The following is a 15,440-nucleotide window of genomic DNA, read 5'->3' on the forward strand; positions in this document are numbered from 1 at the left end:
CACCGGTGCCCGCCCTTGATCTATTTTAGAGGCATATTCAGTCCTGAATGAGTAAATGAGTGAATCTGGGCACGCACATCTTGGAACCTTCTCTTTTCATTAAGAAAGAAAGAATCCCAGGTTCAAAGAATCCAGGGCTAAGAGGACTAGGGTGCGAACCCCATCCACCGATTCCTTCTTTCATAAGTCAGAGTCTGAAAGCATAAGTCGACATCAATATAGGTCCTAAGCTAGCATAGGACGGACGGGGCGGAGTTGGAAGCTCTCACGGAGGGGCGAAGCGACTGGGAAGGTGGGTTAGCAAGGCTGGATTCAATTGAGTGGGTGGAAGCGAGACCTGTCCTCCGACCTCTTTTATCCACTAATATTTGACTCCGGACTTGTTAATGGAACTAATATGTTCGGGAGGACCTCTTTTATCCGTCCTCTTTAGAGTCCTTCGGACGTCCTCAGTCCTATTCAACCCATTCCATTGAATTTCTGGAAATAAGGGTCAAGATGCGCCATAAGACAGGTCCGAAGGACTATCCATTAGGGGATTTGATGACGAACGTTAGGATCAATGAAATGAATTTGATGAGAAAGAATATTGCGAGAAGTCATGATCCCTTTCATGCAGCTGCTTAAAAAAGAGCTTTTTGCGAAGTCATGATCCCAAAGCAAAGGCCTTAAATAGGGCAATATTCTTTGCGCCTTGCACTCCTTTCTTCTTTTCTTAGATAAATGCGCTTCGCTTCTTCTCAAATTCTTTGAGCCTTAGTTAAGCGCAAAGAATATTGCGTCATGATCCCTTTCATGCAGCTGCTTAAAAAAGAGCTTTTCATTTGCGAAAAAGTATTATGGAAATAATATCCGGACTGATTTTTTATGGAACTGATTTTCAAAGATTCCACTAAAACTGAACCGCAATATTCTTTGCACCTAGGCTTTCTCCCAACAAATCTTCGTTCTTAGTTATTTGAACCTTCAATCTTTTCAAAAAGCTTATTGATTGATTCAGGGCTTAGCCCTCCTTCTTAGAACCCATTGAGGGGAGGCCCGGGAAGGGGAGAGTGGCCGAGCGGTCAAAAGCGACAGACTGTAAATCTGTTGAAGTTTTTCTACGTAGGTTCGAATCCTGCCTCTCCCACGGAGCTTCTTTGTTGTAGACTGAAGAGAAGAGAAAGGAAAGGAGGCATTCGTCGTCAGCGTAGGAAGAAGGCCGACCGAGCCAATATGTGCTTTCTTTTTTTTTGCCGTGCCGTGAAGTTCAATTGTATCGTATTTCAGTTTAGAGAGGTTGCCGAATTACTACGATCTATAGATTCCCATCGATAGACAATCCCAACCAGAATAGAAGCGAGTCGCTTCCGCTTTGGCTTGTAGTCCTTGTCTTTTAGCTTATGTAGTGGTCGGCCTTCCGACACGCGCGCGCCCGCCAGAATGCCCCCTTGCTTCTGCACGAAGCCCAAGCCAATACATAGGATAGGCGAAGGAAAGACCCCCCATTTCATAGCGCCTGGGGAAGGCAAGTTTTCTCGAGGATTGGAGGCGCGACAGGCTCAATTCAGAAATGGATAGTCCGGAGGTTCAAAGAATATTGACTAGACTTCCAGTCCGGAGGCGCAATTCAATATGCGAATGAGTGCAAGCGAAAACTAATAGATTTCATAGTCAAGAGGACGGATACCGCACCTCGCAATATTTTCAGTGGAATAAGACTGATCTGGAGCCTTTGTTTTTGACTCCTTGCTATTTAATGGATAAACAAGTCCTCCGGACGGGTCCAGCAAAAACAAAGCGGAAAACGCAAGTCAAATTCTCTAATGGATAGGCCTTGCACTCCTTAATAGAAAGCCGAGCATTTGCACGCAATATTCTTTGCACCTTGTTTTTGTTCTTCGGGCCTTCGTAGCTTAACTTAATATGGGGATCTGATCTTTGCTCCTAACTACGGGGTCCGACCGCCCCGTGGGAATAAGATGAAAGTAGCGGAGTAGTTTGAAAGAAAGGATATAAGTTTCAGTGGAATAAAGGGAGATAGGCTTGAATCTTTTTAGTAGGAAAATCAAGGTCCAGGTGACGGAAGAAAAAGTCAAAAGTCTATCCCTGTCATTGAACAGATTCATTGAGGACTTTCATCTTCTATATTATGAGGCTTACTAGTAATGCTGAAGTTCCTCCTACGGGAATCAAAAGTGAAAGGAAGGAATAAGGACTCAAATTCTTTGAGCCTCCGGAGCCTTCATCATTTCATTTTGATGCCTTCTACGGCGTTCAAGTCAAAGAGTATTCAAGATCAGAGTTTCAGAGCTTTATCAAAACTTATCTTTATCTTGTCTTTGAAGAAAGCAATAAAAAAAGTTAAGACGAGCTATATACTCCGAAGGACGTCGTCTGGACCCAGCCGTAGGCTTCTTAAAATAGTGAGGAGTCCGGAGTCCGCAGGATTTATCCTACGTCCTACGTCCGGAGTCCGCAGGATTTATCCGGAGGACTATCCATATGGAAGTAGTCCGGAGGATTTATCCGTAGGACCATCCGTAATTAACCGAAGTAGGACCATCCATATGGAGGGAAGTAGTCCGGAGTCCGCAGGATTCTTATCCGTAGGACTATCCATATGGAAGTAGGACCATCCGTAATTAACCGAAGGAGGACTTTCCGTAATTAACCGAACTTTGCGCCTGGACTGGACTAGAAATCCATTATTTTTCACTTTTATCCGGCTGCTCCTACGGAGGCGCCATAACCATAAGACAGGGATATTGTTGGAGCTTTATTTTGCATTTCAGATTTCTTGAGTTGCGCTCCTTAACAGAATAAGGAATGAGCTTCTCCCCTCTCCTTACAGTCGAGTTATTTCATAACCTTCGCCTCGCAAATTCTTTGCACCTTGCGCTCCTCTCTAGTCTCGCGCTCTTTGCTTCGCACATCTGCGTCCTTCTTTTTGTTCTTCGCGCCTCCGGACCATTAATCAGTCCTTCGCCTCATTCTTAAGTCAGAAAATTCAGGCTCAAGATGAGATTCTTTCTTTTCTGGCGGCTTAATAAGCGAGTCATGATCCCTTTAAAGCAGACGTTAGGAGCAATTCAATATATCCTAGGCTTGATTCATGAAAGCTATAAAACCCTAAAATAGCAAGGAGTCTTATGGAACTTAAAGGACTGAGGTTCAATAGGGTAGAGTCTCATCACCCCATTAATAAAGTTTGGAGTCTTATGGAACTTGAATAAGGAGCGGAGCAAAAACAAAGGTCCAGGTGACTATTCAATCTATTTATTGAGAAGAGGACGGCTCGGGATGGATTTAGGAGTCTTTGTGCGAGCCGTATGCGGTGAGAGTCGCACGTACGGTAACGAGGGGGGTTCGCGTCTATACGTGTAGTGTGGTGGTTGGGCCTACCCACCCTATTTGTTCCATGATCTATGGGTCTACTGGAGCTACCCACTTCGATCAATTAGCCAAGATTTTGACCGGATACGAAATCACTGGTGCTCGATCTAGTGGTATTTTTATGGGGATTCTATCTATCGCTGTAGGATTCCTATTCAAGATCACTGCAGTTCCTTTTCGGGCGGCTGTAGGACGGACGGCCGCCTATAGGTGGTAGGGTAGGGTGGGTGGTACCGCTCAGATTGTGGCCAATCTTCCTAACCGCGCGCGGGCCGGGCTTAGAGCGCGTGAAACTCATCACTACCTCGTAAGGGCGTTGAGACCATAGCATGTTACACGAAAGCGCCGCTTTCTCTGTAGTGTTGTCACACAGCAGCCCGCCTAGAAGAGCCACTCGCTCTGTAGTGTTGTCACATAAGATAAGCACGCCGCCCGCCTGCTGGCCGGGCGAATCGAAGTTCTCTTCCGGTCAACTGTCCACCCAGTCAAGTGCAAAAAACACAGTAGAATCACGCAAGGCACGCAGCTGGTGTGCTTCCTGCCCGCGAGGAAAGAAAGAAGAGCGACAGGGTTGAGTTCAGATTTGACTGTTTGCAGCATGGGAGCGGATTACCCAAAAAATCCCTGGGAACAATGAAAAAAAAGATATCTCGGTAACGAAAACTATGGGGGGCTGTATTGGCGAGATCCAACGGTGAACAGCTGCCCAAAAGAAAAACCGCCTGGAAGTCCGAGGACCTTTAGTACCGTACCCTACCCCCAAACCAGCAGCCTTCGCGCCAAGCAAGACCGCCCTTGTCCCTTTCCTTTCTCCATTCCGCCTCCTTCTTTCTTAGCTTTGTTCCAATCGAGTCTAAGGCAAAGAGTGGAAAGTATACCTATTTTTTGACCTACTTGACGATAGAATATGCGAGAGCAAGAACAAGACTAAGAAGTCTCGGTGCGAAGAAAGTTCAACAATTAAGGAAGAAGACTAGTCGGAAAGATCAAGCCTAGGTAAAGAATCTATCAACTCTTAATCACGATACGGAGCGGTGCGAAGCAGCGAGAAAGAGGATTTAGAAAAGAGCTTGATTATCTTATTATTAGTTCTTATAAGAAAAGAAGAAGATTTGAAAGAAAGGAAGAGAGAGTCCGTCTCTCAATTCACTTTGCTCCGTCGGCTGAATTCATTGAGAGAAAGAATTTGAGAAGGAGTATAGTTTGAAAGAAAGGATATAAGAGGAAAGCCATAAAAAAAGTTAAGACTCGACTATAAATAACTTTGCTCCTACTATATAGCTCCGGACGAGTCAGGCGCAAAGAATATTGCGAGGCTCAATTCCGTTAATATGGATAAGTCCTTCGGACCTGTGAAATCCAAAAAATAGGCATATTGACAAAGACGCAATATTCTTTGGGCCTTCGTAGCTTAATAATGGCCCACTCCGTTTTAGAGTCCTTCTTCTTCTTTCTGGGAGTCCGGAGGACCGGTCTCGCAATATTCTTTGCGCCTAACGTTAGAGTCCTACTTCGGTTAATTACGGATAGTCCTACTTCCTTCCATATGGATGGTCCTACGGATAAATCCTCCGGACTACTTCCCTCCATATGGATGGTCCTACGGATAAATCACCTGGACCTTTCTTTGGCCCTGCGGACGTAGGACCCTGGACCTTTCTTTGGCACGTAGGAGGGTGAAAAGAATATTTCACTCATTCACGCACTTTGCGCCTTCGCTCCAAATAAAGTAATAGCTATTCTCAGAAGGCTGAATGAATTGAGAGGATCAATGAAATTTGATGATGATGAGTTGCGTGAGAAAGAATATTGCGAGAAGTCATGATCCCGAAAAAGACTGATTGCAGCCGCTTAAAAAAGCGCTTTTCATATTGCGGTATTATGGAGCTTATAAAGTATTATGGAGCTTCAAAAGTCTTATGGAAATAATATCCGGACTGATCGATGTTATTGGCTCGACTGAATCAATGAACAAAGGTTCAAAGAATGATCGACTGCCTTAATAAATCAGTCTGCGGAAGACGGAGCGGGATTCCTCCGCTACGTGGGCTTTTGCTTACTAATAATGCTGAAGGTTCCGGACGCCTTTGTTCATTGATTGCGCTCATACTCACTTCATAGGCTTCGCTTCTTTCTCTCGCACTCCTCTTAAGTCGATCTTCTTCGAAGCCTTCGGTCGAGTCTTATGGATATTTTTGCCTCTTTAGAGTCCTTACAATATCCCTGTCTTATGGATCCTCAGTCCTTGTTTATATCCATAATTAAGGTTTGGAAGGAATTGAATTTTGATGCCGTAGGAGGCGCAATGAAATATGCGAAAGCAGGAACATTCATTCAAGCCTAGGAGATGAAAGTCAGGGGAATTGAATTTTGATGCCTCCTTCTTCCTTATCAATATTCTTTGAACCTCTAGTTATAAGGACTCAAATTCTCTAATGGATAGTCATCTGGACCCCTTATAATTGGGGGCCATAGATCTTTGCACCTAATCGCATCGCAATATTCTTTGCGCCTCCTACGGGACTCAAAAGTAAGAAAGAGAAAGCCTAGCGAAGCGAAGCTAAAGGCGCAAAGAATATTGCTCTCTTTATATATTGTGCTCCGTCCTCAGTCGCAATTTAGAAAGGATCCAGTCCGAAGGTTAATATGGATTTCTTAGTCCTCCGGACTATCCATATTCAATCAGAACCTTCTACGTCCGTCTCTCTTATTTATGGGACTCCTTCTACGTTGTGCTTCTCTTCTTATTTCTTTCTTCTCAAATTCTTTCTCTTCTAATGGTTCTAATGGATAGTCCTCCGTTTTAGAGTCCTACGGATAAATCCTCCGGACTGGTCCTTAATTTGGAAATCTTGTTGATGACTCATCTGGTCCGAAGGACTGACCGCAGAGGTTTGGTCCTTCGCTCAATGCCCACGTAGCGGGAGGGATAAACAAGTAAACAAGTCCGGAGGCTCAAAGAATGCCACTATATTAATTAACCTGAGGACTGAAAAGAAAGCCGTAGGTGAAAAGAATTTGAGCGCTATTTCATAACCTTGTTCAATATTATTCGATCATTCTTTGAGCCTTGTTCATTGATTGTTCATATCCTCTTATTTCTTGACGAGGTCTGAATATCGACTTAGTTGTTTTTGTGTTCATATCTTATCGGGTTAACGCACTTTCTTTCTTTCGTTTCCGGGTTTATGGGTCAGCTAAACTCATTCCTTTTTATTATGTTGTGACGCTTTGGTTACCGGCTCAGGCTTCCAAAGGCGACCCTCTCTCGTTTCCGGCGGTTTCCGTCATTGAAGTAGCCTTTCTTTCGTCATCCTACCAAAGTACGTTTCGAAGAAGCGAGCCCTTTTTAGTAAAGTCAAGCTCCAAAAAAGGAGAGATTAACCTGCGGTGCGCTACGCCCGGCAACTCATCAAGCAATTTCTTTGCGCTTTCATTTCAGTGATGAGGTCGCAAAGAGAGGGAAGTAGGGCTCTCATTTAGTAGGGAGATTCTTCGCTTTCCTTTATCAAGTCGCTATTCAGCCCCCTTTTGACTTTGTCTTTGATTCACTAATATCAAACCCAACTAGTCGTATGAGGTGATCTTCTGTCTGCTTTGGATATGAGGAATGAAAAGGCAAAGTCCGGTTCATTGTAGTTTGTATTCGGTCTGAGATATAGGATCCAGGAAAGCGCCCTCTTTTTGTCATCCCTGCTGCTTTCCAGATTGAGTATTGAAGGCATGGCCTAGGACCTGAAAATCATGTTTTCGCCTATTGGGAATACACCCCTATTTTTTTTTTCTAAGGCTAGAAAGAGAATGCCCGCCAAGTTCTGATAAGGAAATGCTTCCCCCAACCATTAAAGGAAAGGCTCGACGAGGAAGGAAAAGGCTTTCGGAGATCGAGATTGGATTTCTTTTTCATCAAAAAAAAAGAAGAAGGCCGAGGATGGCCTAGGGTGCGTCTTATCTGAAGGGAACACGCTTTTTCGACCGCGGTGGTATGATTGCCGGGCCCTCTCCTCGTTCCGCCCGCGCTCTGGCCTATTAGGTAGGATAGCAGTCTTCGGGCTTTGCCTGCCCTTGATCATAAAGAATTCCGGCTTGGCCCGGGAAAGCGCTGGCAACAAGAGAAAGGAAGGGGTCCATGTAGCTGCTGCGCCCGCCCCCTTCTTAGTCAATGGGGCAGCAGGTTCGGCATCCACTAGAAAAGAGAGAATCCACTTCAGATAACCACGCCTCTGCTAGGCAGCGTGTGGAATGGCCGAGAGCGGACCTTTTTGGATAGATAATCCAAGTCGAGAGTGGAGTTACGGAAAGAGCCGTCTGATGGAAAACGACTTTCACCTTCGGTTCAGAGAGCACTTTTTTCGTTGATCATTCCTCGTTCCCTTTCGTGTTCATTCCCCAGCGGCGAATTCGAAACTTGTGGGGCCCTATCTATTCCATCTCTCAAGCCCCGAAGAAACCCCCCCTCCCATCTGGACCTTTGTTTTTGACTCTATATATGTGGGCACCTGATATCTATGAGGGTTCACCCACCCCGGTTACAGCATTCCTTTCTATTGCGCCTAAAATCTCTATTTTTGCTAATATTTCACGTCTTTCTATTTATGGTTCCTATGGAGCTACATTGCAAGAAATCTTCTTTTTCTGCAGCATTGCTTCTATGATCTTAGGAGCACTGGCCGCCATGGCCCAAACGAAAGTCAAAAGACCTCTAGCTCATAGTTCAATTGGACATGTAGGTTATATTCGTACAGGTTTCTCATGTGGAACCATAGAAGGAATTCAATCACTACTAATTGGTATCTTTATTTATGTATTAATGACGATAGATGCATTCGCCATAGTTTTAGCATTACGGCAAACCCGTGTCAAATATATAGCGGATTTGGGCGCTCTAGCCAAAACGAATCCTATTTCGGCTATTACCTTCTCCATTACTATGTTCTCATACGCAGGAATACCCCCGTTAGCCGGTTTTTGTAGCAAATTCTATTTGTTTTTCGCCGCTTTGGGTTGTGGGGCTTACTTCCTAGCCCCAGTGGGAGTAGTGACTAGCGTTATAGGTCGTTGGGCGGCCGGAAGGTTGCCACGAGTAAGTCTGTTTGGGAGACCGAAGGCAGTTCTCCGTGCACCGGACACGTAGCTTACCTTTTCAGTTGCGAGACGGATGGGAATGCATGCTCCGAAAGATAGGGTCGAGTCTGATACATCAACCGTCTACTCAATATCCTTGTACGAGTCCACAATCACTACACGAGATGAACCTTGGTTTGGTGAATTGAAGTTGGCCCCACGGAGCGGTGTAATAGGACTCCCAGTTACTGCGCGCGATCGTATACTGAGGTGCTCCCCGCCGGTTGTTGGAACGACGCGAGCCGGGCCTCGATTCAGAAAGATTCAGGGCCAAAAAGTCTCAATAGGGGGTTACTAATTCCCCATCTCATTGGGGGCGGAAAACGAATCGACATCTCGATGTGAGACAGCCTTTGAAATTTGAGTTGGGAAAGAACGGCGAAGTCCATCCGAACCGTCCAATGAAGAATAAGAGGAGAACAAAGGGCCAATGGCGCGCGAAGCGCATGGCGGGAACGGACACGGATCAAAATCAGTGTGGAGAAGAAGCTGCCGAGCTCATTCCCTTCGCTTCCTGGGCCCAAAGCAGTGCAGTCTTTCCTGGCCAAATCAAGGATTTTTGGGGCTTCACGCAACTTAAGAAATCCATTTTTTTAGTCAGATATATGAATATCAAGATGGATGAATCTAGATCTTTCTCTTTTGATATCTAAAAAAGATTGAATGAAACTCTTTACGAAGGAAGCGCTTAGCCCCCCCGCTCATGAAAGGGCTCCGCTGCAATGGATGACAGAGGGTCCGTAGTACCCAAAGCACTGGAGTGATCCTGTAGCCGGGAAGGGGCCTAGAAGTGCCTACTACTACACCACACTACACTTGGCTCTACACATTTATCAAGCTAAACCCTGCCCAGTCCCTGGCAGAGCTAAGGGGGCTTCAATCCTTATTCCTTATCCCCATCTTCGCCCATGCTAACGGGGCCCCTTACGGGGAGAGTGGAGCCTCAAGAAGCACTGTTGAGAGGCATCAAAATAGAAGCTTGCTTTTTTTTGAGTACTCTTCATTAAGACTCCTTGCTATTTTGGGGGTTCCAAACCTTTCTTCAACGTGAGAACGAGCGAGGCAGAGATGGAAGAGATCGAAGACGGGAATAAGAAGCAAGCTCGCCTTTTTTTCTTTTGAGTTAGGGGTGGACAAAATCGCATTTCCCAGTCGAAAAGATGACTTCCTTTTTCGTCTCGCATTTCTCATCAAACAAATACGGAAAAATCATCATATTTCAAAGGTTCCTAACCCACCCTTCCTTCGTAGAGCCGTGTATTGTAAGTGATCCGAACCTGCCCGGAGCGAGCCTCCCATAGAGGCAAGTTCAGTTGGTGAGCCGTATGATGGGCAACTATCTCCTGCGGTTCGGAGAGGACTCAGCTCTTAGTTAGTACCCCTTGGTTTCGGGGTGGACCCTTTCACTCTATTTTATTATATACGCTTAGCGAAAATCATGTTTTTTGATACACCTAGGACATGGATTCTATATGAACCAATGGATCGTGACAAGTCGTTACTACTAGCAATGACTTCCTCTTTCATTACTTCATCCTTTCCATATCCCTCTCCCTTGTTCTCAGTTACTCATCAAATGGCACTCAGTTCATATCTTTAAGTTCGATCATTGACAAGGTTCAAAGAAAGGGTGGGCCAATCAAGGAAAGATTCCAAACCACAATGCTAGCAGAGGCCTCCGCTTTTCTTTTCATTAATTCGAATTTCTTATTAGAAAAAGGAATTTTGATTTGACGAGAGGGCACGAGGTCTCGAAAATCAATCAATATTGGTGATTTATGCTCATGCTAAAAGCGCAAATAATCAGGGCAAATATATATTATGCTCTTCATTATTGAATAAGAAGATATGAAAGAAATGAATTGAACTCTTCGCAAATTAAAGGTTCAAACTGATTTTCTTTGAGCCGATCATTCTTTGAGCTTTTTAGTCTAATATGTGAGCGGAAGTCTTGAACTCTACGGAGCGGGAGAGGTGCGAAGCGACTCGACTTAGAAGTCGTGCAAGTGCATTAGAATAAGGAAAACAAGACAGTTTACGAAGGGGTCAAAGAATATTGAGACTCCGCGGTGACAACTTCCTTCCACCCGTAGCCAAAAAGACGGTTCAATTCATTCTCGGATGATCAATCCTTGTTTGCATTTGCGTAAGACATTGAATTCGGTAAATCTTTCTTTCTCTCCGTCCGGAGGACCAAAAAGAAAGGTCCAGGGTCCTACGTGCCAAAGAAAGGTCCAGGGTCCGGAGTCCGCAGTCCGGAGGATTCTTATCCGTAGTCCGGAGTCCGCAGTCCGCAGGATTTATCCGTAGTCCTACGTCCGGAGTCCGCAGGATTTATCCGGAGGACTATCCATATGGAAGTAGTCCGGAGGATTTATCCGTAGGACCATCCGTAATTAACCGAAGTAGGACCATCCATATGGAGGGAAGTAGTCCGGAGTCCGCAGGATTCTTATCCGTAGGACTATCCATATGGAAGTAGGACCATCCGTAATTAACCGAAGTAGGACTATCCGTAATTAACCGAAGGAGGCGCGAAGAAGAAAAACAAGGCGCGGGTGCAGATGCGCAAAGAATATTGCGAGGAGTGCAAGGATGAATACTATTTTTCCTGGAGGGGTTCGGAGCTAATTGATGAGTCTAGGCGCTGGCTGATCCCAAACGACAACGACCCTCATCCCCTTATTGTCTAGCAGCTAGAAGGCACCAAGCTGAAAGAAGCTCTTGCCCTCTCTGTCACCAGATGTGATTTATTGGGCTTTCCTTAACCAGCTGTCTCTCTCTTCCGCTTGGGATGAAATCAGGGAATGGGGAGAGCATGTGCAAAGTCCCAGATCTTTTTCGGATGCCTGCCTTGAAGCACGAGGCTGAACTTGAAGAAGTGTGAATTCCCCAGTCCTTAGTATATGCAGGGTATGTTGGTTGAGGAGGACAAAGCCAGATCCGGAGTAGAGGCCATCATTCAGTGGCCAAGGCCCAAGCCTTCAAAAAGATGGACGTAAAAAATGCCTTTCTCTATTGTCTCTCTCGGAACCCTTCCCCTGCCTTCAGTCTTCCCTGCATTCACACCACACGAATGAAATTTCACATTCCAAGAGAAGAAAGCGAAAGCTTCCTTTCCCGATCTGCGGCTCGAACTTAAGAAGAAGTTCAGGTTCAAAGAATATTGACGTAGGTCATATTTGGGTTTTTGTTGGCGATGATTGAATGAAAGGGAAAAGAGGGAGTTCAAGACTCAGATACTGCTTGACCCTCTTGAGGGAATTCAACCAATCAGTGGTGTGGATTCTATCCGGCAAGGCTAGGTTCAACTCAACTAGATGGGGATTCATATCTTGTTTTGAGGTTGATATCGCGGAGAAGACGAAGTTACATAAGTAGTTGATTCGAAGGCTAGCTAGTCTCCTGAATCCCCTGGCCTACCTTAATCCCGAGGGAAAAAAACTATCCCAAAGAATAGGACTGGGATGGGAGAGGACGAGCATTGAAAAATCAGTCTTGACTGGCTCTCATCCGGCTGGACGAGAAGAAGAGTTTTGGTTCTTATTGGTGAGCGGGTCAAGCAGGTGCCGTAGTAGAGAGAGAATCCTTTCTCTTTTGTTACCGGTCTAGTGCGCTAGTGCCCGCCTATGGTGCTGGACAAAGAAGCAAGCCCTTGACTTTAAAGTCAAGCCTTTCTCGGCAAGCTAGCAGTATCTGAGTCTTGAACTCCCTCTGATCTAAGCAGTAGTCACCATGTCAAGCCTAAAGCCAGCGGCTGGATGAAGGCTTTGTTTTCACTCCTGGGAAAAATGCCAAAGCTGTAGGAAGGCGTCACGAGTCAGTCTGTTCATTAGCAGCTACAATCCTCCTCCCAAAGAGTTGTAGGAGACCAAAGTTCTAGTGTTGGGACAAATCCCAATAGGCGAGATTCTCCACCCTTTAACACGTTTAACAGCGGTCACCATTCACTCTCAAGCCAGCCGCTTTGCTTTGTGGATGGCAGCTTTTCCACTCGTGGGAAACTGGCCCAATATGTTAGTATAGGCCCGTGTGGCAGCAGCACCCGAAGGTGTGTGTCGGTCGGCCTTCCACGCTTTCGAAAAGCTAGTCTGCGAGTTCGCCTTCTCGCTCTATCTATAGTCAAGAAATGCCTACCCTCGACTGTCTTTCTTTCTCCTCACATGCCAAGTCAGAAAGAGAAAGCCTACCACTAAATCTTTCTTCTTTATTCCACTAAACTCGTTAACCTACTATTTAGAAGAAAGCCTATGGTTGGTACTTAAGCTTGAACTTCGGGTTTTTGCTTGAAATGAGATTATGGTTTACAACCGAAAGAAATGATAGAATATAAATAAGATGGGTGTGCGGATTCCTTGGTGCGATCCCTTATCCCGTCTATGATACGAAAGGGCGAAATGAGTCATCCTGGAAACTAGTTGTTCCCAATTCGTCTTGACCCGAAGACCCACGGAGCGGGAAAGAATGAAAGACCGCCCATCCAAGCTAAGGGAGAGGTGAAAAGAAGATTGAATGATTCAAGGTGATCTCATCCCCTTCCCCATTCTAGATCAGATGCCTCTTTGTCCAGTTAGTTCGGGCGAGATGGAAGAGAGGTATCAGCTTGACTCGTCCCAGGAGCAGTCGCGCAGAAATGCTCTCTCTACTACTACTAAAAGGAAAGAAAGCCTACCGACGAGAGTTCAGTCAGTTTAAGAAAGTTCTATCAAAACAAGGCGGAAGATGAGCGGAGCCAAGTTCGGAACTAATGGACATATTAAGCTACGGAGGACCAATCCCTACGGAATAAAAGGTAATAAGGAAGAAGAAGATAAGACTGCTCCGCCCGCTCCGCTTCCTTACGTCTTCCTATGCCTTGAATTCCTCTTTTGATTCCTTTCTCAATGAATCAATGAAAACCGCCTCAATGAACAAGGGGAGTTTGAGCCTTCTACGCCATAAATCAGTCCAACAAGCAAGTGAAAGAGTCCTTCGGACGGGGTCTGTCTGATTCAACCTCTCATTCTAACTGCGCCTGCTCAACCTGTGGAATAGTGGAAGCGGAGGTCCTGCGCTGATACACCTGTAGATCAGGGCGGTCGAGACGAGAAGGCGGATCAATACCTGCAGAAGATGGTGAAGGTGCAGATAAAGTAGGGACCGGAAGTGGTAATGTGAGAGGGACTTAAGACGCGGTAAGAGGAGATTAAGCTCTCAAAAAGAAAGAAAGGATGGCTGAGTGGTAAGGCATTGCTTTGCTAAATTGACATAAAATATTACATATTCCCTCTTGCCCACGGAGCGCTCTCTCTCTTTGGAGTTGGTTCATTAGGAAAGAGAAATTCTATCCTTCTATCAAGGAGAGATTGATATATGAAATGATTTGAATTAGAATGATTCCAGTTACTCACAGCGGTCCTACGATCAGGTCTTCTCTCTCCTCTCTGAAAGTAATAAAGCATATCCTTTCTACTGAATGAGATGTCCCTTGCTCTATCAGTAGCAGAAAGCTTTACATTGAACCAGAGGAAAGAAGCCTCCTCCGACTCAAGCATTGGATTAGCTTCAGGCATTTCAGGATATTCTCGAGAAGACCAATAAAGAGAATTTGATTCTAGAACCGGCTTGAATCTTGGACTCCTTTGATTTGAGTCTCGCGCCTTCGATAATTCTTTGAGCCTCCGTTTTAAACTCCTTTCGCCTTTGGTTCAATTCCCACGCCAAAAACAAAGGTCCAGATGACTATGAAGGAGGTGCAAAGAATATTGCGGAGAAATCAAGGTCTAATAGGTAGCTACGAGGATCGGATCTCTTTATCAAAGAATAAGACAGGACTCGGGGGAACCTCTCCTGCCTTAGTGTAGCGTCTGAGAACCTCTATATTCACAATCAATTTTCACTATTGGTCATATAGAAAGAAGAATGATCAGGGTTAGGCTCGACTGTATCAAGTCTCGGAAGCTAGGGACGAAAGGTAAGACCCAATAGAGGGGAGAAGACACCTACTGAAAGAGGGGACATGGCCAGCTAACCCGGAAAATGGGAGCGAAGCAGCGAGAGCTACGGGAGAGGAGCGGAGCTAGACCTGATGACAGGGGAGCCGGCGACCGAGTTGGATCGGTCTTATTCTTTAGAATCACTGTGGGAATGAGAGTATTCTCTTAGAATTAGTATTCCGATCTTGCAGAAGAGGTTAGAGAAGTTAGAATCTCGGATCGATCACGAAGCATAAGAGAGGCGGACTTGCATAGTCCGAGCGCTTTTTCGGCTTCATATCTTTTCTCTTATTCCGGCATTGACCGCTACGTCTTCCTTAACCTTCTTTCATTCTAAGAAAAATTGACTGAAAATCTCCCATTCCGGATAGACCTTTCTATTCAAAGCAAAGGCAAAGGACGAAGACTTTTCATTCTCAGTCTGGTTCGAGTCAGCCCGCCTCATCGCTTTCTCTTCTTTCATTCTCTTCTTTAGATATTATGTCTTTTGTCTTAGATTCATTGAGGAATTCTTGCCTCCCTTTCCTTCTTCTCCCATTTCATGGAATCCTCTTTCCATTCGAGGCATCCCTTTCTCTTTCATGAATCCTACTATTCTTTTCATGTATGATCTCTTATGTGAAAAATGGAAGGAAAGAACCCTTGGTCAATAAGAGAAGAGTTGCCGCTAAGCCGCTCTTCTGGAGAGGAGAGGTGCCCAACCATTGACTGATTTTTCATAAAAAAAGAGAGCTACTACTCAATCTTTTATCCATTCCTTCCTTTCCAACTCAGCCTACTAGGTATACAGTTTCCGAAGAGGAAGACCCCACTACGCGGTAATAAGGAAAAGAATCAATCGTAGGGGCGGATGAAATAAAGGGAAGACTTAGTATTCTCTCTTTCGGAAGAGAAGCTTGAGCTTGAAAGCAAGGGGTATGATCAGCCTAGAATAAGGAAAGACCGACGATGGTATCATACTTCTTC

At 45.3% G+C, this 15,440-nt stretch overlaps 1 protein-coding gene and 1 non-coding gene.

The window, feature by feature from the left end:
* The first annotated feature begins 1,046 nt into the window (after nt 1-1,046).
* On the forward strand, nt 1,047-1,129 carry trnY-GUA. The gene has a single exon. It is a non-coding gene; the product is annotated as a tRNA-Tyr (tRNA).
* A 2,264-nt stretch (nt 1,130-3,393) lies between these two features.
* Nucleotides 3,394-10,099: within the span that the record gives for nad2 (NADH dehydrogenase subunit 2), a trans-spliced gene. Coding sequence (YP_004849337.1) covers nt 3,394-3,554; nt 7,863-8,434; nt 9,911-10,099 — 922 coding nt within the window.
* Between the last annotated feature and the right edge of the window lie 5,341 nt (nt 10,100-15,440).

Source organism: Cucumis sativus (assembly GCF_000004075.3).
Source record: "Cucumis sativus mitochondrion chromosome 1, complete sequence".
Lineage (NCBI taxonomy): Eukaryota > Viridiplantae > Streptophyta > Magnoliopsida > Cucurbitales > Cucurbitaceae > Cucumis > Cucumis sativus.